This window comes from Acytostelium subglobosum (genome assembly GCF_000787575.1).
Source record: "Acytostelium subglobosum LB1 DNA, scaffold: scaffold8, whole genome shotgun sequence".
NCBI lineage: Eukaryota > Evosea > Eumycetozoa > Acytosteliales > Acytosteliaceae > Acytostelium > Acytostelium subglobosum.
Genome location: NW_012236525.1, coordinates 871,475 through 898,978, shown reverse-complemented (window position 1 = coordinate 898,978; position 27,504 = coordinate 871,475). Strand labels below are relative to the sequence as shown.

At 44.4% G+C, this 27,504-nt stretch overlaps 9 protein-coding genes across 9 annotated transcripts; 4 read left to right on the top strand and 5 right to left on the bottom strand.

Moving 5' to 3' along the window:
* Positions 1-2,607: 2,607 nt before the first annotated feature.
* Positions 2,608-3,880, top strand: SAMD00019534_047480 (hypothetical protein; the record flags this gene model as incomplete). Its single annotated transcript, XM_012900238.1, has 3 exons — positions 2,608-2,838; positions 2,932-3,279; positions 3,359-3,880. Coding segments are annotated over 3 exons (1,101 nt in total), but the record flags the coding sequence as incomplete, so codon positions are not given.
* A 140-nt stretch (positions 3,881-4,020) lies between these two features.
* SAMD00019534_047470 (hypothetical protein) lies at positions 4,021-6,655 on the bottom strand (the record flags this gene model as incomplete). Its single annotated transcript, XM_012900237.1, has 2 exons — positions 4,021-6,470; positions 6,553-6,655. The coding sequence occupies 2 exons, from the start codon at positions 6,653-6,655 to the stop codon at positions 4,021-4,023; spliced, it is 2,553 nt and encodes an 850-aa protein (XP_012755691.1).
* A 1,019-nt stretch (positions 6,656-7,674) lies between these two features.
* Positions 7,675-8,086, top strand: SAMD00019534_047460 (hypothetical protein; the record flags this gene model as incomplete). Its single annotated transcript, XM_012900236.1, has 2 exons — positions 7,675-7,717; positions 7,806-8,086. Coding segments are annotated over 2 exons (324 nt in total), but the record flags the coding sequence as incomplete, so codon positions are not given.
* A 341-nt stretch (positions 8,087-8,427) lies between these two features.
* Positions 8,428-9,645, top strand: SAMD00019534_047450 (hypothetical protein; the record flags this gene model as incomplete). The annotated part of the gene is made up of 2 exons (XM_012900235.1): positions 8,428-8,571; positions 8,653-9,645. Coding segments are annotated over 2 exons (1,137 nt in total), but the record flags the coding sequence as incomplete, so codon positions are not given.
* Positions 9,646-9,784: 139 nt separating this feature from the next.
* SAMD00019534_047440 (hypothetical protein) lies at positions 9,785-13,504 on the bottom strand (the record flags this gene model as incomplete). The annotated part of the gene is made up of 6 exons (XM_012900234.1): positions 9,785-9,854; positions 9,914-10,124; positions 10,193-10,634; positions 10,705-12,622; positions 12,703-13,369; positions 13,477-13,504. 6 exons carry the CDS (start codon positions 13,502-13,504, stop codon positions 9,785-9,787), a joined length of 3,336 nt encoding a protein of 1,111 aa, XP_012755688.1.
* Positions 13,505-14,409: 905 nt separating this feature from the next.
* On the bottom strand, positions 14,410-15,897 carry SAMD00019534_047430 (hypothetical protein; the record flags this gene model as incomplete). The annotated part of the gene is made up of 4 exons (XM_012900233.1): positions 14,410-14,476; positions 14,556-15,140; positions 15,204-15,594; positions 15,678-15,897. The coding sequence occupies 4 exons, from the start codon at positions 15,895-15,897 to the stop codon at positions 14,410-14,412; spliced, it is 1,263 nt and encodes a 420-aa protein (XP_012755687.1).
* Positions 15,898-16,577: 680 nt separating this feature from the next.
* SAMD00019534_047420 (hypothetical protein) lies at positions 16,578-17,791 on the bottom strand (the record flags this gene model as incomplete). Its single annotated transcript, XM_012900232.1, has 3 exons — positions 16,578-17,166; positions 17,242-17,396; positions 17,465-17,791. Coding segments are annotated over 3 exons (1,071 nt in total), but the record flags the coding sequence as incomplete, so codon positions are not given.
* Positions 17,792-21,532: 3,741 nt separating this feature from the next.
* SAMD00019534_047410 (hypothetical protein) lies at positions 21,533-22,597 on the top strand (the record flags this gene model as incomplete). Its single annotated transcript, XM_012900231.1, has 1 exon — positions 21,533-22,597. One exon carries the CDS (start codon positions 21,533-21,535, stop codon positions 22,595-22,597), a length of 1,065 nt encoding a protein of 354 aa, XP_012755685.1.
* A 164-nt stretch (positions 22,598-22,761) lies between these two features.
* SAMD00019534_047400 (hypothetical protein) lies at positions 22,762-24,057 on the bottom strand (the record flags this gene model as incomplete). The annotated part of the gene is made up of 1 exon (XM_012900230.1): positions 22,762-24,057. The coding sequence occupies one exon, from the start codon at positions 24,055-24,057 to the stop codon at positions 22,762-22,764; it is 1,296 nt and encodes a 431-aa protein (XP_012755684.1).
* Positions 24,058-27,504: the final 3,447 nt, after the last annotated feature.

Below are 27,504 nucleotides of genomic sequence, written 5' to 3'. Positions count from 1 at the left end.
TTCATTCATTCAATTCGAATGTTCGATGTTGGGCCGGGCTGGGCTGGGCTGGGCCTGGTCCAAGGCCACTTGATGATGTCATACACACACATTCACATAGGGTCACAATACACAAATATCACAGACGAACGACAATCGCAAATAGGTCATTATTGAACATTCATTCTTGGTTGGAGTTGGATACTTACAATATGGATAATTGTCAACTAGTTAGTGATATTACTGCTGATACTAATACTACTACTGGAAGGAAGGATGGATGGGGTGAAGGCTCGTCTAAATGATAGCAACACATACACAAACACACAGACAAACAGGCGATAATCACTCACTGCTGTACTGTGGGGTTGGGTTGGAAACGACCTGTCGTGTTTGTTTCGTCTTTCTTTGAGATCACTCACTCACTAATGCACTATATATATATATATATATGTAATTATACTACTTCAACAACAACAAATACCGCGGTATGTATGGCAGGCAGGTAGGTTGTGAATATAAATGTATAAGTATGTCTAGCCAGTTAAGACAATATATATTATATAGTAGTGATTGGGAGGACGAAAGGTGTGAGGAAGTGATATCACAAAGAGACAGAGACACTGAACTTATTGACAGTCGTCGTAACTTGACGTGATGATGAGGGTGAAAGTAGAGAAGATAGGGATAGATAGGAATAATTGGAATGATGAGAAAGAGATAGGATGTGGATGCTGGCTGAGCTAACACGACTGACACGAGAAATGGAACTTGGCCAAGTTCCCTTATTTATAGACGACACGCATTATAAAACTTACTTAATTTCCATGCATACATTGCAGGTGCATCTACAACGTTGTTGTGCAGCATGTTGTTCATGTTGTTTTTGGTCATTCATGAATGAATCAATCATGGGTTTCCACCCTTGACCATCTCGACGCGTTGTGGCGTGGCGTGGATTGTCTGCGAGGAGGTGTGCGTGCTTCATCAATATCACACATTGGAGAGCCAAGTTTACAAACGAGGCCAGGCCATCGCAAAACACTCAACTCACACAATCAATAACAAACAACAAACAACAACAAACACACAAAAGGGTAATCCATTGACAAATCAGGCCTGATGCAGAGGCCTTGGTGTGGGGATAGGTGATGCCCCGTTGTTGGTCTGTCTCTGTCTCCAACATGTAGAAGTAGAAGTTGAAGTTGAAGTTGAAGTGAGGGCTCAGATAACCACCGACTTACAGTGGATGATAGTTGGTATTGGGAGAGGTGAGGTACGTGTTGTTGACGTATGGGCAATCTATCTGAGACATCGCATGGTACATAGGCTTAAGACTATTGTTGTTGTTCAATGGTCCAACAACAACACCATCTGTTCAAGTTTATCCTTTGATTGAATGAATGAATGAAACACAATCATCTGATGATAACAACATTGATTGATTGATTGATTGCTCTTGTAATGATAGAGATCAGGTGACGTGTGTGAGTGCCTCCCTCCTCTCTCTCTCTATCCATGGCTTGTGAGCCAAGAGTATCCTCCCATTGTTTAGGTTGTTTTGTAGGTTTGACCTCCTTGTCAGTGTTGTTGGTGGTGTTTATTCGTCATTCATTGTTCTTTTGTCTGATCCCTTCCCTTTGTCTATTATCTTATCTGGCTGTGTGTGTGTGTGTGTTCTATCAGATGTTGTGATTGGGTCTCTCATCAAGCCATCACCAACCAATCGTTGAATTCAAAGTATCCATATCCAATCAATCATGCCCCCTTAACCAGATCCACCTCTGTCTAAATAACATTAAGGCGCCAACATCTTGCAATCTTCTCAACCTTTCATTCATTCATTCCATCCATCTATTCATTCATTTTAATACATCTGTCTCCATCATCTATGCCTATGTTTCACTTCTATCTCTGTCCTAAATATCTATCTGTACACATCATAACATTGTGGATTGTTGACCTATCAAGAAATTGTCATTGTTATCTCTATTACATGTAATAAGTTATAAACGTGAAAGGTCCAATAGACATACGAGATTGGATGTCGCTGCTCTTATGTGAGTGACACTTGGCAACAACCTAACTGCAGTGTATCTTAGTGGAAGTTGGCAACTGACTGATCCACCTGGTCTTTGGCAAACGACACCCCTCTCCTCCCGGACTACTCCATCTTCATCTTGCAAGAATCACACACACACACAGTTTCGGTTCGGGTCAAGTTGCACTCGTGGCAATTGTTGTGTTTTTTTTAGTTTTTAGTTTTGTTTTTCAGTCTTTTTCAAAATAGGTTGTTCAATGGTCAACCACTATGCATACTTCCCCAATGAAATGAAGTCAAGCACCCTGTCATACACCCTCATACACCAACCAACACAACTACCACGACCACCACACTTCACTAATGACTCATGAATGATATCCTGTGCCAGATGTGCAAGAATCTCAGGTCGACCAGTCTATCTATCTCTTTCTAATCATTCAACTAATACTAATAATAATACATAATACTAATACATTGTTATATATATATATTCATTCACTCAAATATATAAAGATTGAGTTGTTGTTGTAAAACTAGTAAACTCAGTATCAGATAAACAAACAAAAAGATAGATACATAGATAAGATCAGATATATAATATAAAAATGAAGGCCTTAATTCTTGTTGGTGGTTTCGGAACCAGACTCCGTCCTCTCACTCTATCAGTGCCAAAGCCTATCGTCGAGTTTGCCAACAAGGCAATGATCTTGCATCAGATCGAAGCCTTGTGCAAGATTGGTGTCAACGAAGTCGTTCTGGCCGTCAACTACAGACCACAACTTATGTCTGCTTACCTCGAACCCTATGCTGAGAAGGTAATGTTCATTCATTCATTCAATCACGTGTCAATCACGTGTTAGCGAACATCAAGACTGACTCTCTTCATTCAATCAATCAAACTTAACTAGTTGGGAATCAAGATATCATATTCACATGAGACTACTCCTTTGGGAACAGCAGGACCACTGGCATTGGCACGTGATCTGCTTAATGATGGTCAACCATTCTTTGTGTTGAACAGTGATATCATCTGTGACTTCCCATTCGCTGATCTGCTGGCCTATCACAAGGCACACGGCAAGGAGGGTACCATCATGGTGACCAAGGTCGAGGAGCCATCCAAGTACGGTGTCGTCGTCTATAAGGAGGATTCAGGACTGATTCAGCGATTCGTCGAGAAGCCACAACAATACGTTGGCAACAAGATCAACGCTGGCATTTATATATTCAACCCATCCATATTAGATAGAATTCAAGTATGTTATAGCTTACAATCACTCGTCAATCATTCAATCAATTGATCAATCTCTAACCCTCACATCTCATCATCATTAGCCAAAGCCAACTTCAATCGAGAAGGAGATCTTCCCTGCCATGGCAGAGGAGGGTAACTTGTATTGTATGCAACTGGAAGGATTCTGGATGGACGTTGGTCAACCAAAGGACTTCTTGTTGGGCATGGGATTGTACTTGAACTCGTTGAAGCAAAAGACTCCAGAGAAGCTGGCCTCTGGCCCAGGCATCGTCGGCCCAGTGCTGCTCGACGCCACTGCCGTCATCAAGCCCGGCTGTCTGATTGGACCAAACGTCACGATCGGTCCCAACTGTGTGATTGAGGAGGGCGTTCGTCTGGTCAACACCACCGTGCTCGAGGGCGTCACCGTCGGCAGAAACAGCTGGGTCAAGTCGTCCATCATTGGCTGGGAGTCGACCATTGGCAAGTGGGTCAGAATGGAGAACACATCGGTGCTGGGCAAGGACGTGCACATCTCTGACGAACTGTACATCAACGGTGGCAAGATCCTGCCACACAAGTCTATAACATCTTCGATCGAGTCGCCAGAGATCATTATGTAAGATTACAACCATTTCATTAGTCCCCTACTACTCTCCCCGCGTTTACACGCATCCGAAGCACGACAAGACAACACAAACAACTCCCCAAATAACAATATAACACGTAGTATTGAAGCGCAATCAATCATCTATTCGATCAATCAGTCATCGTCAAGATTTATTGTCTCTGATGGTGGTGGCTGACTTGCTGCGATGGGACTTCCATTCGATTGGCTAAGACCCTGTATGCTAGGCTGTGGCTGGCTCAATGTCTGTTGTTGCTGTGATTGCGACTGAGACAGTGATTGCGAGTTTGATTGGGACTGCGATGGGGTAAGCAATCGTTGAACCTCACGGTTCTTGCTCGTGATGGCTATCGAGAAAAGCTGTCCGAATGTGGTTGGTAGCTTGCAGAGTTGATCAATGTCCTGGGAAAGGTCATTGAGTGCCTGCAAACTGGTTGGCGTTGGTAGGCTGTCACTGCTTGTGGCGATGAACCTCACGCCAAGTATCAGGTTCATGTGAAGAATGTAGTAGTCAATCAACATTGGATCGATGTGATCAATCTGTAGCAGGTTGTCATGTGTAAAGTAGGGCGTCTCCATGGGCGTCTGGGTCTTTTGAGAGCTCAGGTAGTTCTGTAGCATGGTGTCCAGACGACTGGCCAGCTCCTGCCTAAAGTCGCCCACAGCGTTGTTTGCAATGAGTATCGAGATGACCTGGTTGCACTTGGTCTGGTCGATCATCGTGCCCACTCGCTCTCTAAAGTCCGTCGAGAATATGTACTCCTTGAAGAACTCGATTGGCGGCTTGATGACGAAGCGGCTGCGCGGAGAGTTGACGTTCAACTGCGTCAGTGGTGGATTCCTGATCGCGGATGCATTGACTGTCTCAAACTTTAGCTTTGGACGACTGCCCCACTGTGTATCCAGGATCGATGCCATCATCGCCAGGTACTTGCTGGTGCCCATCACCGAGTCGGTGTGGAGCAGTCGGAATGATTCCGAGTTAGCCATGCGCTCGCACAGTCTGTTGTACTCCTCGCGTGTCGGTGCGCCCGTGCCCTTGTACGACTCGACTTCGCCCTCGACAATGTAGATCCAGCCGCCACTCTGGAGAATCGAAGGATAGGTGAACTTGCTTCGTTTGGCCATCAGCACGCCATAGTTCTGATCGGTAAGGCATCGATAGAACTCGGTGAAGGTCTTTCGCTCGATGGTGAATGGGTACAACTCGGACTCGCTCAGAGTCTCTGAATAGGCCTGCGTGGCCGGGATGAAGGCAAAGTCACCTGCCGTTAGCTTGCGGTTCACAGTGCGTATTCCCATGTCGCACAGGAATGTCTCAATCAGCTTGGCAGCCTTGGTTTGCTCGCGTTGATCAATGACCACGACCACGTTGGTCTGCGCCACTGACGGTGTGAGCTGGTTCTTCTTGAGGAAGTTATCGCGGTCGAACCATATGTCGTGGAAGTGTCTGCCGAGATCCTTGCCGGCGCCCGATTGGTAGTAGAGATCGGAGCCATCGTTGCCCACGAGGTCGTTGGCCACCAGCATCATGAGCTTGGACGGGAGATGCGATTGCACCTCTGGGTCGTACATGTCGTGCAGGCAGAATGACTGCGAGTTCTGGACGAGTTGGCCCATCGTGAACTTGCGCGAGTGGATCGATAGTGTCACCAGTATGGCAAACTCGACGTTGCCAAACTCTGGTCGGTATATCTGGTTGATTGGTGAGAGACCGAGCTCTTCGTTCTCCGCATCCGCCAGAGCCAATGAAGTGTTGTTGGTTGCGCCAATGCTGTTGGTTGACGATCCAAGACTCGCTGAGAGTGACACACTCGTGTTGGAGTTGGTTGACTCTCTCAATGTTGATTGACTATTTACAATTGATGATGATGATGAGGTATCCAATGTTTGAGTTTGAGTTTGAGGTTGTGATGGTGGTGGCTGTGATGATGGTGCCTGTGGTGCTGACTCGAATGATAGACGTCCAGGATTAGCACTGCCATTGAGACTACCATTGACACTGCCATTGACACTGCCATTCCTACTTCCACCAGCACTGTTGTTGTTGTTGTTGTTGTTGTTGTTGATAAGATCATCACTTGTGAGTGGAGGTTTGGAGGGAGGGGTGAGGGCGCGACGAGGTGGAGGGGAGACAGTGGAGCGACGACGAGGTGGAGGTGAGAACTCGATCTGTGGCAGGATTGGTACATCGCCTGTTGGGAACCATTGAAGAAATGTAACATTCTGTTCCTCGACCCATTTCAACTTCTTCAAAAGTACATTGTCTGAGCTTTGTAATATCCTTCCACTCTTTGATACAATATTGAATGCCAATGAATGCTTATGTCCAACAATGGACTGTGAAGATGGTGATGTCGATGATGCTGGTGGTGATGATGACAATGGTGTCGTTGAGTTGGTAACCATGTTCGTTGAGTTTGATCCATTCATGAATGTTGAGTTGGTGATTGCATCCACCTCATCTTGCTCAGATTTTGATAGCATTCCATTGACTCTCTTGACATAATGTTCGATTGGATCAGTCTTGTGTTTATCAAATACTTGATATTCGCGTAGTAATCTTCTCAATCCTTCTATATCAGCTGATTGATTGCAAGTTGGATGTATGTATGTATAAGTGTCATCGATCATCACGGTCATCACAGGTTATCAAAGTGATCATACCACCTCGAAGATAGACTCTTAGCCTATCGATATCTTCGCCCAAGTATGGAACATCTGTGCTCTTTGATAGTTGACCAATACACTTATATACCTCGTGTAACATACGTTTGTTATACTTTAACAACAACTCTTGATGAAAAAGCATCACCATTATCAATGGGTTCGAGCATGACTCGATGATATCACCTTGATTGATTGAACGTATGTTAGACAGTTGATTGAATGATTGAATGATTGATACCAACCATTGAGTACGTTGTATTCTGCAAATGACTTTGTTTGATTGAGTGGAATATTGTTGTGATAGAAAGTGTATTCTGTCAACTTCTTTGGTGCCGTTATGTAATCGTAGAGTATAGCTGTAGGACTATTTGTATCTATTGATGATGCTATTATAAGTTGATAATTATCACCATTCTTTAAATGCTTTGTATATAAAGTCTTGTCCCTAATTCGTACAGTGATCAATGATGATGTTGATGTTGTAGATGTAGTAGACATTGTCCCTATATTCTTTATCTATCTGTTTGAGTGTGTCTGTCTGTCTTTCTGACCATGTGTGTTTGTGTATGTTGCCGACTCTTCATTATAATATCTTTGAGTCCTTCGGACTAGTTCATTTCAAAAAGTTTATTTATGGGAGATTTCAAACTCATCTTAATCATCATCATATCAATCAATCAAATCCATCGACCATTGTGTTTAAGTTAACATGATGGGACGACCCAATATGGTAATACTACACATCTCCAAACAATCTCCATCTTTAATCAAAACAAATAAATAAAAGGACCCAACAAAGATACAAACAAACCACACACATTTCATACCAGAGAGTAATAAATAATAATAATTGGAGAGAGAGAGGATGGTATCAATGGGGGTTTGAAGAAGTAATCCTCACTGTTGGGTGAGGGTGTTAGTGTGAATGTGAGTGAGTGTCTCAGTGTCAAGAGGGTTGTGTTTGTTGTTCAACCTTCAATCATTCATTCATTCATTCATTAATATCATCTTAATTCTTTCATTCTTCATTCTTTCACTCATTCATACTTATATTAATTAATACATATATAAATAATAAAGACATATAACTAAATCCTTTAATAAAATAGTAAATACAAAATGGATAACCATGCTTCATCTGATCCAGTTCCACTGCCTGCTGGTATGTACAATGTTTCCTTCCTAATGGCTAGGATTGTTGATCTTTAGATAATCTATTCAATTCTAATCAATTCCATATGATACAATAGTTAGAGCTGGTTCAAGAAGAATAAGCCAACCTGGTAAACATCGTCATCATAATGAGACTGAACAACCGGTTGTTACGAGTTTAGTATCTGGACTAGACCCACAAGTTAAAATTGTGTCCGACTCTCCAAATAGCCCTGTAGACCATAAGTTGTCCTGCTCTCCAAAGCTGAACAACACATCCGATCACAATACCAAACTGTACCCATCTACCTTTATCGTCGAGCCACACAACACCTACAACAGAGGATCATCTGGTAACCATCAGATTAATCAACCAAGATAGAGAGAATTAACCGAGAGTGATGAGTGAGAAGGGAGGTGTCTAACAAGACCCTCTCTATGTTTAAAAAGTAGAAATAACCTTGTATGTTTGATAATCATATGATCAATCAAGAAAAGACTAAAAGCTAGTTGTATGCTCATCAATGGCAAGTTCCATTGCGAGTCTCTAGCGCTAAACGATAATGTATAAAGAACAATGTCCGGAAAAGGCAATGCCCGACCGGTTTGACTAAAATTGACTCTTTGTTCACCAAACAAAGTTGATGACGAACCCACTTTATCTCTTTCATTCTTCATTCTTATACACTTACATACATATAATATACAGATAACTGATTGATACATTCATTAACAATGACATCTACTGAACCAAAGCAACACTACAGAGCAAAGATTGAGAAGCTCAGCGCAGAGGTGGTCGACTCCAATCCATACAGCAGACTGATGGCCCTCAAGAAGATGGGTATCGTCAACAACTATGAGGTATAACATCCTTACTGTTAATAGATAGATCATACTTGACGTTCTCACCCTCAACTAATCTCAATCAATCAATGAATATAGGACATTAGGAGTATGAGTGTAGTGATTGTTGGACTTGGAGGAATTGGAAGTGTGGCAGCAGAGATGCTTACAAGATGTGGCATTGGCAAGCTGCTGTTGTTTGACTATGATACTGTCGAGATTGCCAATATGAACAGACTGTTCTTTAGACCAGAGCAAGCTGGTATGACCAAGACAAAGGCCGCACAAGAGACACTGCAGTCGATCAATCCAGACGTCGAGTTTGAGACATACAACTACAACATCACCACACTGGACAACTTCAATCACTTCCAACAGAGGATCAAGGAGGGTGGCATCGTCCCCAACACACCCGTCAGTTTGGTGCTTGGCTGCGTGGACAACTTTGAGGCGAGAGTGGCGATCAACCAGGCAACCCTCGAGCTGGGCAAACCATGGATGGAGTCGGGAGTCTCAGAGAATGCAATCTCTGGTCACATCCAGTTCATCATTCCAGGTGAGACTGCATGTTTCCAATGTGTCCCACCTCTGATCGTTGCCAGTGGCATCGATGAGAGAACATTGAAGCGCGAGGGAGTGTGCGCTGCCTCCCTGCCAACAACCATGGGCATCGTTGCAGGCATGCTCGTCCAGAACTCCCTCAAGTACCTGCTCAAGTTTGGTGAGGCCTCCAACCTTCTGGGCTACAACGCCTTGCAGGACTACTTCCCAAAGGACACCATGCGTCCAAACCCAGAATGTGTCAACAACTACTGTATCAAGCATCAAGAGGCTTATAAGGAGTACCTCAAGAACAAGCCAGCTGAGGAGGTCAAGCCAGTCGAGGAGGTCAAGAAGCCATCAACTGAGAATGAGTGGGGAATAGAGCTGATCGAGGAAGATGCACCACCAGCAACAACCTCTTCCACATCCACTGCTACACAACAACAACAGCCAAACAAAGGACTAGAGTTTGCCTATGATGTTACACCAACTGTTAAAGTATGTACAACTACAACTCGAGAGATTGGAAATGTTTATTGTTGTCGCGTCGCCTGACCATAACTAACCTTGTGCGCTAATCAGTTGACAGAAGATTCTAAAGTACAAGGAACTGAGGGCGCCAACCTTGCTGATCTCATGGCCAAGCTAAAGTCAATGTAATTAATACATAATAATCAATTATACAATCCTACTTCCTGGACTTTGTCTTGCCGAATCCAATATGATCTGCTGGTGTCGCTTCAATGCCATTGAGGTATCTGTGAAGATGGATGGAGTGTGAGTGAATGGTTATCCATCAGTTCAGTGATATACATACTTGAGTGTTGTCATGTGCCTGGTGTTGGTCAACTTCTTGAAGAATCGTATCCTGTCCTTCTCGCTGTCCTTGTCATAGCATGGGTTCTCCTCAATGAAGACCGACTCTAATGACAGCACATCGATCACTCTGCATATGTTTGTCAACTCCTTCAGCTTGTTGTTACGCAGGTCCAATGCTCGCAGGTTCTGCAAGGCTATGATGCCACTCTCTGTTGTTGTCAACACACATCCAGGTTAGTATGAATGAGATTGACTGAGCCATTGGCGTCTTACTTACCCTTATAGTTCGTGTCGGATATAAGGTTGTCGGCCAGGTTGAGTACGACAAGGTTGGGGAGACGGCCAAGGAACAGGACGGAGAGGTTGCATCCGTGCAGATCGAGCTCGACCAGTGTGCTGTAGTCATGGTTGGATGATCGTCGCAGCAGACAGATATTGAACAATCCCTCACGCCTGCTTGCCGAGTCTGTGTTGGCGAGGTGGTAGGTGGACGCCTCCAACAGCTCCTCGCAGGTGATCTCGCTCGAGTCGAGGATTGTCAATGGGTAGCGGTGTTGTGTGTATAATGGCAGCAGGTGGAACAGGAATTTGACCCTGTAGCTGCTGGTGTTCTTGAAGGGATTGCCCATCATGCCCAGCACCTGAAGGTAGGGCATCTGGAGTACTCCAGCCTTAACATCATCAACTGATGCGAACTCGTTATATCTTAGGTCCAAGGCCTGTATGTGATTGATCGAGTGAATGAGTTAGGTTTGTTCTGTTGGGGCTTGTTTGTTCGGATGCACTTACGAATATCTCCAACTTGGTAATGCCTGGGAGGTTGTTAAATGACTTGAACTTGTTGTTTGGAAGTATCAGTGTCTTGAGCGAGGAGTATGGAGTGACGTCAAGGTACTCCAATGAACAGCCGCATAGCTCAAGGTTGACGAGTGAGTCGTCAAACAGATTGATGGATTTGATGCCAGTGATGTAGAGGAGCTTGAACTCCTCGGGCTCCTTCAGCTCGTTGGTGACCAACTTCCAGCCTTCGATCTTATCGTTGATCGTGACCTCTGTGTCAATGACCTTGAGCGTGGAGTCGATCTGTCGCATCGATGGCACGTGTCCAATAAGCATCAGACGGTCCTGTTGCGTCTGCATGATGGGATTGCCTCGGATGGCGAATATCTCCAGGTTGGTCAGATGCTCCAACAGCTGGCCAACGACTGGCAGTGGCGAGGTGATGCAGTTGTTCACCAGCGACAGTCGCTTTAGATGTGGCAGGTTGTTTAGACCGATGGGGGCGATGTCAACGATCCTGTTCTGCTCCAGGTCCAGCTCGGTGAGGAGCGGGAAGAACGAGAAATTGATGGCCTCGGTCACCATGTTCCAGCCTCGTAGTCGGCGCATCACTGTGATCAGGGTCGGGTCGTACTGCTTGCCAATCTCGACCTGATCGGGATGAATGCCTCGGTTTTGTGCACGCGTGCAGTTGACTGTGAGGGCCAGGAAGAAGCGGTACTTCTCGACGACCTCGCGAGGGAATCCAGCGCGTCCATACGCATCCACTCGCTCATAGAATGTGATTGGTGCGTTGTCCACAAGCAAGAGATTCCTGTTCTTGGGCACAAGCAGCTGGAGAATGAGTGCGCGGTACTCCATTGATGTCTGTGATCGCTGCACGGTCGGGGTGTTGTTGACATAGAATGTGAACGACTCTAGCGTGTCGGTGTGTGTGAGCTGCTGCAAGACGATGCTGGTGTCCAGCTCGGGGTTGTCGTGCAGGTGGAGTATGCGCACGAACTTGAGGTTCTGTAGTCCGTTCAACGAGCTCAGATGGTTGCCCGACAGGTCCATCACCTGGACGCTGATGAACATCGAGATGTCGCATGCCGAAAGGTTGAGGCGGGCAAATTGGATGCCCTTGACCTTGGTCAAATAGTCTGGGATGGTCTGCAACTGCTTGTGTCCGAATCGCTCGATCAATGTCATGCGCCAGCGGTACGATGCAGCGGCGGCAGGGTTGGCCGGCTCGAACGCTTCAATCGCCTTGATGCGCTCCTCCTTGGTGACGGCCACGTCATCAATCTGCACCAGTCCACACATCCTGTTCGTGCCTTTGAGGTCGCGCGTGATGTAGATCAGACGCAGACGATAGCCCTCCAGGCGATTGCCGTCGAGAATGACGAAGCGCATCGAGGGCGTCAGCTCGTACACGTTGATAGTGTCGGGCTTGGCGAGCAGGTTGCCGCGGAAGTTGGTGTAGAAGAGATGGTTGCACTTCTCCAGGCCCGCCTTGCTAATGTCGGTGAGCATGTTGGACGACAGGTCCAGATGGTTGAGGTTGGGCATGTTTCCAACGTAGAAGTAGCGCAGCATCGAGTTCTGCAGTACCAGATGACGGATGTTCTGGGGCAGCCAGCCTGTGTGAACGGGGCGCATCGCGCGCACCTCGGCCAGGTCGTCCAGATGCAGGCGCCACCTGGTCGTCTCGATCACAGACTTCTCGCTTGATGTGCCGTACAGCGTGATGCCACGGATCCTCTCGTCAATCGTCATCTGCTTCTGATTAATCGTCTCCAACACCAATAACTTGGCGACCAAATGCAACTGGTAGTCATCGCGACATACCGGATTGCCCAGCAGATTGAACACCTCAAGGTTTGGTGAGTACTTGATCACCTTTCTGATCGATCTGAATGATGATATCCTGTTCTGTGATACATCACTGTTTGTTTGATTGATTGAATGATTGCTTGAGTGAGTCCAGTGCTCGCCAATCAATTGATCGATCACAAACACACTTACCAGAACCTAAGGTTGGGGAACCTGGTACCCTTCTTTCCAATACATCCAATGCCAATGTTCTTGAGAATGAGGGTCTCGAGCAGAGGACACATGGACAGTCGCTTCCACAACACCTTCTTGGTCTTGGTGGTCATTGGGAAGTCGGCAATGCACACGTATGATAGCAGTGTGACGTTGACCGATGTGTTCAACTCCTGCAGCGATATGACACGCTCTTGTGGCGGCGTCTGATTGTACGTGCGCATCGGATGTGACTTGCCCGACATGAAGCGGGGCGTCACGTCGACAACCTGATGTTGCTCGCGTCGCGAGCCGAATGTCATGCCGTCAAAGCCCAGAGGGTGCAAGCCCTCCTGCGGCTCGGGGATGACGGGCAGCTCGGTCTCCAGCACGTTGAGGTCGGGCACCGGCACGGGCTCGTCGTCCTCATCGTCCTTGTTGTGATAGAAGCTGAATGGGTTGATAGCGTACTCTGTTCGCGGCTGATAGAACAGCTCCTCGTTGGCACTGATCGCAGGCAGAGGAGGTGGCAATATAACAGGATCAGAGAAGCTCAATTGAAAGCTCCTCTTTCTCGGCTGCTTTGGTGAATGTATCAAGCTATCCTTTATCTTGACCTTTATACTATTGACCTTCTTCTCCAAGTCCTTATCACTTATATTCTTCTCTGTTTGTTGTATTATGTTATGTTTGTAAAGTGATATCATTGATGTTAGTTGGACACATGTCCATGTTACATGAACATTGATGTTGATGTCCTCCTCCTCAACATACCAATGAAGCTCTTGAAATTGCTCAACATCCTTGTATCTGTTTGTTTGTTGTGTGATCACTCACCAAGTCGTGCCTGTCTGTATCTACCTAACTATCTCTTGATCAATCGATCAATCAATCAACTCAACAAATACAAATACAAATACAAAATGACTTTGTACTAACTAACTAACTGAATGCTGTTGATCTTAAGATTGATTGAGTATGTTTATAAATATATTTATAAGATAAGATTACTACTACATCTACACTCTCACGTATTACTACTATTACTAATGATGGAGTGTGAGTTTAGTCGCATTTATTCAGGACATCACACCTACTTCCCACTACCACTACCACTACCACTACCTCACAACCAGTTGTTGTCGCATCAACACTCCTCCTTTCATTCAGCGCTACAACTACAACTTAAACACTGTTTTGGGTTTCCAAGACGGCGATCAATCAATGGGAGTGGGCACACATACTAGTATTACCAGGTGATCCAAAAACAAACACACACCACAAACAAACGATAATGGTGCAGAGTTGGGGAGGGCGGAAGCCTTGGTCCACTACCGGTCCAAACCTTCAACCACACACTACTACTGACCACCTTATTTGCATCGATCGAGGACCACAGTAAACATACACCTTCTCTGTAAGGTGGCGTTGTGGTTCTTTGATTGGATCACTCCTCACTAATAGTTGGAGATTGATTTATAATAATAATAATAATAATTAATTACAGGGGTGGTAGGGACCTACTATGTACAGTGACACCTTTGGTCATAGTCATTGACCTTTCGACAATGAACTGGCAGATGACCAAAGAAAGTCTGATGTCATGATGCGCGAGTATGTTTGTTCAAGTTGCCAACACTGTGGCTGCTCTGGCCTGGGGAGTGGATGATGCGTTCAACGAAAAGTGATGCTTGGCTTGGTCATTGGTTACAGATATATTTGCTTGACATCCCGGACATTCTGTTCGATCGGACAGTATGGACACTTGAATTTCCTGTTGGTAATGGTTGGAGTTAGTTGCATGAATGAATGAATATGATTGAGTGAGCCAGGCTGGAAAAGGATAAACATACCCTGATGCACCTTTGACAAGTTTGAGCATGGAGTTCTTGGCAAGGAGATGTCCACATTGTAGGATGACTGGTGGATTGTTCTTGGTGCTTTGTTCTCTTGAGACTGGACATGAGAAGATTGAATGGAACTTGTACTTTTGATCGACGTGAATGTCAACGGTGAGCGAGTCATCGTTGGCATCCTTGAGCACAGAGAATGAGGCCAGCTTGATGAATGTGGGCAACGACTTGACGCCAACCGTCACTGTGATTGCCAGTGGACTCTCCTGCGGCAGGCCCATCAGGGCAAAGCTGTCGCGTGAGAACGATGTCTTGATGTCGCTCCATTGATGGCTGATGGACTTGGGATCAAACATGTGTTGGTAGGGCGAGGTGGACAGGCGGTCCGTGTAAAGGAACGTGCCCATCAGTGACTGTATCTCCTTTAGCCTGCTGTTGCTGTGGTCGGGGAAGTGAGCCTTAGCATACATCAACGCTTCATTGTTCTTCTTTGATCCAAGCAAATGAATGAATTGTAACTTGTGTAGCTTGAACTCCAAGTGTGTATCCAGCTTCGCCAGCTCTGTTCTCTTGTGTTTACACCAGCTAAGAGGTGTAGAGTGAGTGTGTAAGTATGAGTGAATGAATGAGTGAAAGGCAACAACATACTTGATGGCAGGCTGTAGGTCCTTCTTCTCAATCGAGCCTACTATATCATGATGATCGATAAAGTCACTCTTGAGTGATTCTAGACTCTCCCCCATCATTCCCATCTCTTGTGCAAAGAGATCACCAACATCGAATTGTCCCTCACGATACAGATGATTGAGTATCAGGTTGTTGAGTGTATCCCTATCGAACTCTATATCCTTTGATGCTTGTTCAATATCTGATCTGAAGCACTTGTCCACTGTCTTGCCAATCTTTGACACTGGTGCATGCAACTCCTTGTGCTCAGACTGAACCTTTAAACAGAACTTTGACTCTGACAGTGTCTTGTGAAGGTTACTTATTACCTTTGGTACGAACCCTGCTACATCCACTTCCATCTTCTCTGTATCTTGAATGATTGAATGAATGAATGAGTGAACGATTGAATGAGTGAAGTGAATGAATGTAGCATAGACATACCCTTGTTGTTAGCATCATCATTCATTGTATCGAGTAACATCAATTGACTCTTTGATTGATTGAGTGTGGCTATTATAGAATCAATGTCCTTTATAGTCTTTGACAGTGTAGTCTTTTGTTTCTTTGCTATACGACCTATACTCTCATCGAGAGTATCAAAGTCGATCTTGCCTGCATTGGCAAATGGCACTGTTGTTGCTGCTGTTGGGGCGCCTCCTGATGTATCCATCATTCATATATGCAACTCCTTATATATATCTATTTGTACAAGTAATAAGATTGATTGTGAACAAAGTGAAAGTGGAAACAAAGTGGCGACATGACTGGGGTCAAGACCAAAGTCCAACTTCCAGCTTGATCAATCAAATGAACAACAAGACAAATAAGTTAATTAACTTTAAATCATATATTACATTTATGTTTATGTCATTGATTGGAAGGAAAGAAGGAATGAAAGAAGGAAGGAAGGTAGGTAGGGAGGATGGAAAAGTTGTTTGCCAACATTGGCAGAAGGTAGTGATGTGATGATGTTGATGTGATGATTGTGTTGGGGCAATACCAATCCCTTACTATTGTAGTATTATAATGTTAAGAGTAAGTTTAAAGGAGTTGGTTGATAGGATTTAGGAAAACGAGATGAGATGGAAAAGATGGAAAGAAAGAGAGTAGAGTAGAGAGAGGAGGTTGCTGCCGCCATTACCAAGGCCTGATGAAGATGAATGGAATGATTGGAGGGGGAAGATGATGTGGATGGATGGATGGATGACTGTATCGATACAATCAATGCATTCAAGTAAGGTGGAAAAATGGTTGAAGTTGGTTGGGCAGGGGTAGGCATGAGGCTGGATGGGATAGATGCGACTGGCAACGACTGGAAAATGGTTGGAGAATGAATGTTGAAACATGGTCTCCTTAGAAGTGCTCGACAGCTTGAGACAGAATGCTCTGTCTGACAGCTTTGAACACAAACTTGATGTTCTCAGTGTCCACGGCGCAGGTCGCGTGGGTGTATACGGTGCGGTTGGGTGGCGTGCACGCCAGGTACTGCGACTGGATAAAGATGGCGGCGTCCTTATACTTGTTGGTGCCAGTGTACTCGCGGAAGCACGACTGCAGTGGAACACGCTTCAACTTTTCCTTGAACAGGTCCTTCTTGTTGAGGAACAGCACGACGGGTGTGTCCTTGAAGTAGTCGCAGTTGACGATCTCCTTGAACAGGGCAAGGGACTCGTGTGTGCGGTTGATTGACTCGTCCTCACGCAGCACCTGGTCATAGTCGCTCATGGCGGCCACAAAGATCACGGCTGTGACACAGTCAAAGCAGTGGATCCACTTGCGACGCTGAGAACGTTGGCCACCAACATCAACGATCTTCAGTCTGATCTTCTCAAACATAAAGTCCGACTCCTGGATACCGGTCGTCTTGACACGGCATCGCAGTACGTCTTGCTCAGTTGGTATGAAGTCCTCCTTGATGTATCTGTCAATGTTGTCAAAGAAACTATTTGATTGAATGAATGCGGCTTGATTGTTAGGCTACTGTTGAGGAACAACAATGATGATGATGGATGCTTACTATGCTGCAGAGTCATTCAATTGAAAGCGTTTATCCTTTTGAGCATATGTCTCTTTGATACCCTTGTCCTCCCATAGACACTTAATATCTTCGCCCAAATGATTGGACGACCATTCTTCAATGCCATTCTTTCCTTTAATATTGTCTGCCCTTGGCTGTTGTATTTGTAAACTTTGTTAGACAATGTTGGAGAACGGCAGATCGCGCGTATAACATAACATACCTTGTTCTCTGGCTTCTCCAACTCTATCTCTAGTTGTACGGCGGCCCTCACTAGGGCTTCCATCTGGCTGGCGCAGTTGGCATATATAAAGGAGCGGAAGCCGAGTAGCTCGTCGCGGGAATATCCACCATCCTCTTGGATAATCTTCATCTGTTTGAAGATTGTGGACTTGCCCGACTCGCCGGCACCGAGTAGCAGGAGCTTGACGAAATTCCTCGTCTTTCTCCTATCACCCTCTATTTGTCTGTCTATCCTGGCCGAGGCATCTGTCTCGACCGTTCCACAACAACTCAATCTAACCATTCTTGATTTCTTTGGATATAGTTTTTTTGTCTTGGTGGCGGGGCGGAAGTTTGGAAGTTTGGAAGTTGGTAGTTGGTAGTTTGGTAGTTTGGGTAGTTGGAAGCTGGAAGCTAGAAGTTGTTTGTGTATATACAATGAAAAGGTTTGTTTGAATAAATAGTGATTGGCTGTGGATGTTGGATGCTATACACGCATGCGCGTAAGGTATATGTGTCTGTATGTATGTATGATATATATATATATCTATCAATCAGTTGTCTAATCGAAGTTATGTTTTGTTTGGACCAAAGTTGATTGATTGATTGGCTGGCTGGCTGGATAGTTGTGGTGTGGTGTGTGGAAATGTGTGGTTCCAGATCAGTGATCAGTGATAAGTGATTGTTATTCCAGATCAGTGATAAGTGATTGATTGTTTGATAGATTGATTGGATTTGATTGGATTGATTGAGATGATTGTCTGTTCGAAGAGATAAGACCTAGATCTAGAATGTTTCGCGATCAAATTGACTTGGGACAAGTACTCATGTGTTGAGTGAAATATAAATAATGATTGTTTGTTATATATGTATTGTATTGGTATGTATGTATAATGTTACTTATGTATGTACGTGTAATGTAAATATAAATATAAATCTGATATGATGGTGGCGGTGATGTGATGTACGTGATCAGAAGGGAAGGAAAGGAAAGAGCAACCCTGATTGGTTGGCCGTGAGGACAAAAAAGTTCCGCTTTGAGGCCCACCAAACGTCTCGTCAAATTATTTTTTTTTAAATGGTGGTTGGTGATGATTGCGAGAGAGAGGTGATCGAATGTGTGTTTTGATCAGTTCATGGGCGAAAGAGAGGGTCGGTGCTCAGAGTGAATTCAACACGCTCTGGTGATGATGGGTCGCCCATCACCTCACAGTGGTAGCCAATGGGGTCGTCGAATCATCATCAAGACATGTCTGAGTGAGACGGATGAAGACCCGTCACCCGGAAAGTAGTTGGCGCACATCCATCCAATCACTTATCTTCCCACCAACAACGAGCTGCTGTCTGCATGTTTTGCTACCTGCGAAACCATTCATTCATCCATACCTTCATTCCTCCATCAGCACTCATTCCCTTTATTCACACAACAGGACAACGATAAAAGTTCAATCAAGAGAGAACTCATTGGCACAAAGATGGATTTGCCTTTGGATCACCATCATCACTCGCCTTTCTTTACAAACGCGTCACAAGTGTGAAAGACGAAACCTTCTTTCTTGGGATGGAAAGGACCGTGTTCCGCACGACTTTAACCAATCATTCGTCCAATTCATTCAATTTCTCGCGCCTGCCTCCTGGGTTCACTCCACTCCCTGCCCCTGGGTTTACTCCACTTCCGGATCGTCGGTGTCTCCAATGCCATTTCCCAAAACCCGATGTTTAAGTGAAATTGGTCGTGATCAATGCTTTGATTAGGCAATGGTTTTAAATCCATTCCCCAATGGGAAAGATAATAGTTGTTGAAACTACGTAGATAGTTAGTTCGTTGGCAGTCGTTAGTATGAATGATGAAACAGGATTGTTTGATTGGTCAGTGGATTGATAGATTGACTGATTGGATTGTTAGGTGATCATCCCTTCCATCTCCTTTGGATTTGGTCGATCATTCCATCCTTCTCCTCAACCTTATCATTCGATCAAACCTTTGATCAACGTTGAACCTACCTCCATTGACGGATACAAGTAATAGCGAGGTGAAATGGAGGCCTGCATCTTCAAAGCAAAGCATTAATGTTGTTGTCTTGTCTGTGCACGTGTCCTGCATGTGGAGTTTGATGTGATAGGTTGGCAGAGTGTACCCGATTGGCGGAACCCACCCAATCTCTACAGATTTAGGCCTTGGCCCAAGGGTCCACCAAGAGGTCGTGTGCCATGGCCCATGGACAGACACCCCAACACATCAAAATATCGGCCAACATTCAAAAAAGTCGCTAAATAAACAAACAGGTTAACTTGCTCACTGAGCAAATATCTGTGCATTTGCTAGCGGGAGAGTGGAGGTGTGTTGTGTTGTACACAACAACAGCAACAACAACAACGAGAATGGGATGGATGGACTAGTCATTTCTAACAAACAAACTGGCTGACCAAACATGACCCTTACCATTTGTGTGAGGAAGGAAAGAATACCCACAGACGCAACTTCGACATTCGCATTCTTCACAAACCTTCATACATACATACATTCAAACAATCATACATACATAGTATTATATATATTATCATTAATCAGCCAGTCAGTCAGGTCTTTCAATAACAATAAACCAATCAGGTTGAGAGTGTATTTCGTATCGGCACCAACATCAACGTGGCGCAACTCGTCATTATCGTGATTAGGTAAGGTACCCGCGCCCTTCCCTTGCTTGGGTTCCGACCATCATCGTCATCATCCATACGATCTCATTTGATCCCTTGCGTGACTTGTGCAAGAGAGATTAGCCAAGTCAGTCATCACCGACCAAAGACCACCTGTACACTACACATAACATAACAAGATCTAATCTAGGTTGCCTGCCTATTATTGGATCACAAACTACACACACACTCATTAGCAAAAGCGTTCGTTTTTTGATCATTTTTTTTAAATTGTTTGTGTGTGTATGTGAGGTAGGGTGTACATGGTTTGGACGCCATCCATCAACCAACTCAACAAAGCAAAGAGAGAGTGTGTATGCTTGAACAAAAGTGTGATTGAGTATGTGTGTGAACAACCAAAATAATACCATTCATTCATTCATTCATTCCACTCCTTCATTCATTTCATTCATACACAGAACACGACACAGACGCAAAGATCCAAGTGTGTTATGTGCTGTGAGTGATTGTGTTTGTGATTAGAATAGAACAACATCAACAACAACAACCTTTACCTACACATAAACATAGATAGAGAGATAGAAAGAAAGAGAAGAAGAGATTACAGCTCATCAAAGAAGCACACTCTGTCATTCATTCATCACAACAACTCTTTTTTTTTTTAATTTTCGGACAACATCCACAAAGAACAAAAAAGCACAAACACAAGTAGGTTGGGTGGGACCAAAGCCAAAAGCACAAAGTGCGTTCGCAAGGTCATATCACGCACATCATCAATCATCCATTCCATTCCATCTACATCTTGTAGAGATATAACTCTCCCCATCATAACAATAACAATAACAACAATAACAATAACACATAATAATAATAATAATAATTTATCAGCCTGATGATAAACAACGGATAGATAGTCAGGGAACAAAGAACAGAAGTACTTACTTTACTTTATAATCATTTATAATCAAACAGTTATATCGCCACGTCATTTGATAAGACACAAACGCGAGTTGCAACGACAGGTTTCATACATTCATTCATTCATTGATTGATAATACGCAGCATAACATTCATTCACACAACAACATTCATTCAATCAATCAATTCAATCAATTCAATCATTCAATCAATCACATAACATCGCGCGATAATCAACATCATTGTATATTAGTTAGATTTTAAACTGCTGTAGTAATAATAGTAGTAACAGTAATAGTAGTAGTATTAGTAAGAGTAGATAGACAGGGGCGTAATCAATCATATTTATAATATACATATCATACAACATTCATTCATTCAAACATACATACATACACTTACAAAGAGATAGATAAGACAGAGAGATAAAGAGATAAAGAGATAGAGAGAGAACAAAGAGAGAGATAGATAGAAAGAGGAGATTTATATATATATAATGTCAACAAAGAGTCAACAACCAATCGTTGTGTTGCAGTACGACCAGCTGCCACAGTGCAGAGTTGTAAATATAAAGAGTGGACAGTCGGTGCTGAGGGTCGAAGGCGATACGGACGAAGCATTCCTCTCGACACGCTCAATATCCACCTATCCGCTGCTGCCCTGCGGCGAGAAGGATGGCGACCCAATCGCCGACAAGCTATATGTACAGGTGCACAGAAACCGCGCTATAATGGCCGTGGCCGACGGCTGCAACTGGGGCCGCCGTCCGGTGATGGCTGCCTGCGACGCAATCGCCGCCTTTGCCCAATACTTTGACCAGCGACAATCAGAGATACAGACACTACACGACGCAGGCCACTACCTGCTGCGCGCCTTTTGTGAGGCGCACAACAAGATCATCCAGGGCAAATCAGACATATGGGAGGCCGGCACGACGACGCTGCTAGGCGGCCTGGTCATGGAGCTGGAGGACGACAGTGGCGCTCCGCCCCGCTGGGGCTTCCTGTGCGCCAGCGTTGGCGACTGCAAGGCATTCCTGCTATCGATGAAGAGGCGCGAGGCCACCGACGTCACCAGCGGCAACAGATTCAACATTACCGACACGCGCGACCCAGGCGGCCGTCTCGGTCCATACATCGGCCAGGGCTGGCCCGACCTGCGCAACCTAAAGCTGTACTTCACGTTCTGCGAGGAGAACGACATTGCCGTCATCGTGTCGGACGGCGTGCACGACAACCTCGACCCGGTGATGCTGGGCAAGCTGCCGGCCGAGCTAAACATCAACGCACACGGCTGGGAGGAGTTGAGCCACGAGGAGCTCCTCAAGACCAAGTCAATGTACATGAAGAAGCTACTCGAGGAGATTGTGTTTGGAAGCGGCCGCGTGGCCCCGTCCGAGATCACCAAGAAGCTGATAGACCATTGCGCAAAAGTGACGCACAGGTCGCGCGACTACATGGAGAAGTTCCCCAACAAGAAGCAACCCGTCGACTACAGAGAGTATCCTGGCAAGATGGATCACACCACCTGCGTCTCCTTCCAGATCGGTCGTTCAAAGTAATGGACAGGACAGACAACAACACAGGCAGCAGCGGCGGCAGCATGTAGCAGCAAGCAGCAGACAGGTTTGTAATAAAAAATGGCAAACGAACGTATCAACACCATACACTACAACTAGAGTCAATGATCCATTCAATCAATCAATCAGTCAGGACAGTCAACTGATCAGTTGTATTCCTTCTGGTTGTTTGTTATCCTTTTGATTGTTTGGGATGAGGACGATGTATCCACACCTTGGCGCTGAAGTAGACGAGCCATGGCAACAGCACGATCAATGGTATTGTTGGAGAGTGGCTCTTGGCCAGACCAGAGTCGTTCGGCAATGGCAATCAATCTGTGCCATACTCTCTGATCAAAGCCACGCTCAACAACACTTGCATCCTTCTCGGTGGAGCGCGAGCGTCTCTGGGTCATCTCCCAGGCACATGCTTCCACGCCAATAATCTTGTTTTTGTCCAATATTGTGGCACCTTCATAACAGTCTTTGAAGTGACGGCAGCTCTGATAGGATGGATCCAGATAGTGTCCATAACTATATATAACAGGTTTGTTTGAGTTCTGTATGTTCTCCAACTCCTTTGGTCCTTTCCAGACTTGATACACACATTCCTTGCAGTCCAAGCTTGTTACAACATCCTGGAAACTGTCCTCCCATATGATGACTTTCTTCTTTCCAGGAGTAGAGGCGGCAGTATCAAATGTAGAACGAATCAAAGGGAACATTCGTTTGTAGTAGTATGATAGGTATGTACTGCTGTCAACATATCCAAGATCTAGCATTCGTTTGGACATATTTGAATCCTCGCGCCAGCAATCGAGTGGCACCTCGTCTCCACCAATATGAACGTATGGGTCAGGGAATAGTAGAGCCAGGGTGGATAGCACCTGCTGGATGACGTCGTAAGTCTCCTGTTTGGAGATGTCCAATGGTAGGTTGACAGTGTAGTCTAGATTGAGATTGTTGTGTCGTGATCTAACATAGTTTGGACATTGAGCCGTGATGTTGTATCCTAATCCCCATGATCTGGCATGGGCAGGCATGTCTACCTCTGGTATCACACGAACTCCATGCACTCTGGCGTACTCCACAATGTCGATTATGTCCTCATGGTTGTAGTAGCGGAACTTTGGATTATAGGTGATGTTGTTGTGGATGAACCCAAGATGACCAGCTCCATTGCCATGTAGGTTGGGATACTTGGGTACTTCAAGGGGAAATGATTGATCATCTGTTATATGCCAATGTAGAGCATTCAATTTGAGTAGGCTCATTCCTCTTATTATAGACTTGATGAAGTCGACATCAAAGTAGTAACGTCCAGTGTCGATCAGCAAGCCTCTGTAGTCCAACCATGGTTCATCACGGATATGCAGTGGCAGATTAGCCACACAAAGGACACCTTGATTATTATCCAGAGTATATGTATTTGCAGATTGTACCAATGACTTGATTGCATTCATGGCTCCAAATGAAGTAGAAGATGTAATTACAATATGCTTGTTGTTGACCTCAAGTTCATAACCTTCATTACTTCCATTCGGTACTCTGGTATCCATAGATCCATTGCTTAAGCCTCGATTAATACTGATTGGTAGTCCTTTGTATTGTTGTTTGGGCAAGGGTACCTCAGTAGTCTGTTCAGCCGATCTTTTGTTGACAACATTCTTTGGAAAGGTAAAGAATGAATGATAGAATGTTCTAATAGCTTGTCTTTCCAACAATGACCAACTACCATTAAACCGTAACTTTGTATCCAGTTCAATCCTTACACATTCCAATGTATTGTTGGACGCCGTCATCCATATAGGACGAGGGTATAACTTTAAAGACGAAGGTATAACTTTATCAACTTCTTCATTCAAACATCTTATCTCTTTTACTAATGTACATGTAATAATTAATAGTAATAATAATGATAATGAAGACTTATAATACATGCTGTTATATGTAGTGTATGTATATGAATGAATGATTAGATGTTTGACACAGTGTGTCTCTTTGATCAACTCCCTTCACTTGTCTCTTCAACCCACCCACAACAACCATTAGCATTGTTTCTTGTTACCTCTCATTGAACATATGTGTAATTGTTGTTAGTTGTAATACTAACTCTATACCCTATATACAAATACATTATAGTTTATCAGATCACTATCATAGGTACTACAAGACCAGACATGTCATAAACTTGATCACAACCTTAAAGGTTGATGTTGGTGTTGCCTAACTAAAGTAGTCCTACGAAGTCCATTGATGGAGGGAGAGTTTGAGCAGACATGACCTGGATCTAATAACCTTGATCACAACAAAGAGAATCGATGTCTAATCTTATTACCCAATCGTGATTGTGAGCACCAGGGACCTACAATCTTATCTAAGCTTTCATCCAACATCCTTCAACCTTGTTACCAACATCAACATTTGTGGAATGAGTACAACCTTCCAACAACAAACAAAACAAACAACAGACAACAGGCCGCGGCAACATTAGCAAGGTAACCATACCAATCACATACACAAGTCGTCTTTGACAACATGAAGGAACAAAGGTAAAGAAAGAAAGAATGAATGAGATTAGATACATCTTGGAACATCGGAATCACCATCACGTACGACCTTGTTGTGCCGTCCGGCTAGTGTATAGCTTGGCAACATCCATCTCAATGCGAACCAACCATTCTACGTGGAAGGCGAGTTGACGATGCTAGGCACCGACACATTACCAACATCAACACCAACAACAACAACAACAGTGGGAACTCCTCAAACTCAACCAACAATTATTATACCATTCATCTCTTATATCTTTGACTGTCGGAATCCTCAATCGTTGGCGCTTATACGCAAACCCTCTCCGTCGCTTCGCAGGCCGTCCCTGTTCTCACATTCCATCACCTGTCAGAGGGCGGGCGTCAATCTCACACACACTCATTTACACATTCAATCAATCACTCACACTCACTCACTCACTCACTCACATTCAATCACCAACAACCAGAAGTCATGTGATTGATGTGGTTGTTGGCAACTGAGTGGACTGTAGTGTAGAGTGTGAGGGAGGGAGAGTGTGGATTGGTGGTGCGGTCAATGCGGTGAGTGGCACACTCTACTACTCCTTGATCAAACATTCTATGGCAGAATCAACACTACATTGTTCTGAAGCGTCAACATGAATGAATGGCAACTAATTCCACAATCCTTACTAGTAGTCAATTCAGATATCACACATCCCGTCAGTCAGTCAGTCATGAAGCCGGCTCATAGAGTAGTTGTTTAAAGCAATCACGTCACGCCAGACCAGGCTGGCTGGCAACATATTGCCAATGATTTGAAGTTGGAGTTGAGGTTGTATTATAATAAGGGCAGCATCAGCACCCATTATCCGCATCTGCTCCGGCGTCAACCTTATGCGAAACTATTCATTCGATGTAAAAGGCATCCTATCCATTTCTGATTCCAACTAGCAATCGTACCCGGAGAATCATCCATCCTTCCAGTCAATATTTATAACAACCTAATAATTCAACCCTTCTCTTTTTCTCTTCCCTCTTCCTCCTTTCAAAATAATCCAGCCTCAATATTCTCAACTGGAGTTGATAATATTATTATTATTAGTAAGTATATATTATTATTATTATTCAATCAATCCACGTTCACCTTCACAATAATCATCCAACAGCATAACCATCAATATTATGTAAGAGTAGGGTCATTCATTCGAATCTACTCTTGTTGCCATGTTGCCATGTTCCATCTTCTGGAGCCTATATATAACCTCATCCTCATGATGACATGTCTTGAATTAATAGTAGTCGACCCATTATCATATCCCAAAATGCGCTACCTTTAAACATCCTAATGGGGAGGTATTGCCAATGCGGTCAACACCTACTTTGTGCATGCATGGAGGAGTCGCGTGAAACTCCTTCGACATTGTCATAAGCCACCTACCCATTTCAAACATCCATCTATATATCACTTTTAAGTAATAGGTAGTTGGAGGGCTAGAATGGAAGCTCCTCGCTGCAGCGACGACCCAGGATTATTTCAACTGTTTCCAGCTAACTTGTCAACAAATACCCCTCGCACACTCTCACACACCACGCCACCTGGGGTCTGTTGACAATCAATCACCTGATCAGTGTGGTCATCATCAAACACACCCACCCACACATCTACATCATCATCACCCATCCATTAACAACACAGTCGGATGTTATCGCTTCCATCTTCCTTTGAAAGGTGGGCCTCATCTACACCATCTCCCTCAACACTGGCAATATCAGTAGCATGAGCAGTAGCAACAGCGACAACAACAGCCAACAACAACCAACAACAACAACAACAACAATAACATCTACAACAACAACTTATAAGTTGAATGAATGTGGAATGATGTATCGTCGAAGGTGATGCAATGCTTATACACCTCATTCATTCATTCAAACTAATACCACCAACTCAACAAACACCTGTCACCAACTTCAGAGTTGTCGAGTGGTCTGGTCGAACGCGACCCTATATCGTCCGCCACATCTCTCACTCACTCATTCATTCATTCAATCAATCAAACAATCATCCAATATACGAGAGGTGGAGGATTGGACAAGGATGTGTTGACCATCCCTTGCAACTTCCAACCATCAATCCATCCAGCTGGTGTTCCAATGGGGCACCATCTACTCATCGAATGGGACTGAATGAATGAATGATCGAATGGTTAGAGGTAGCTAGGTAGTTATAATATCTACACATTCTTCCATTCAGTCATTCAACTTGACGACTTTGCTTTTGTTTTTGGTTGTTTAAAACAGCAACAGCTTAAGCTTGTTGTTGGGTCGCCATCCTTCTATCTATCTCCTGCTTCCACCTCCTCTTGTTATTTCTTTTCCGTCTACCATATTTAT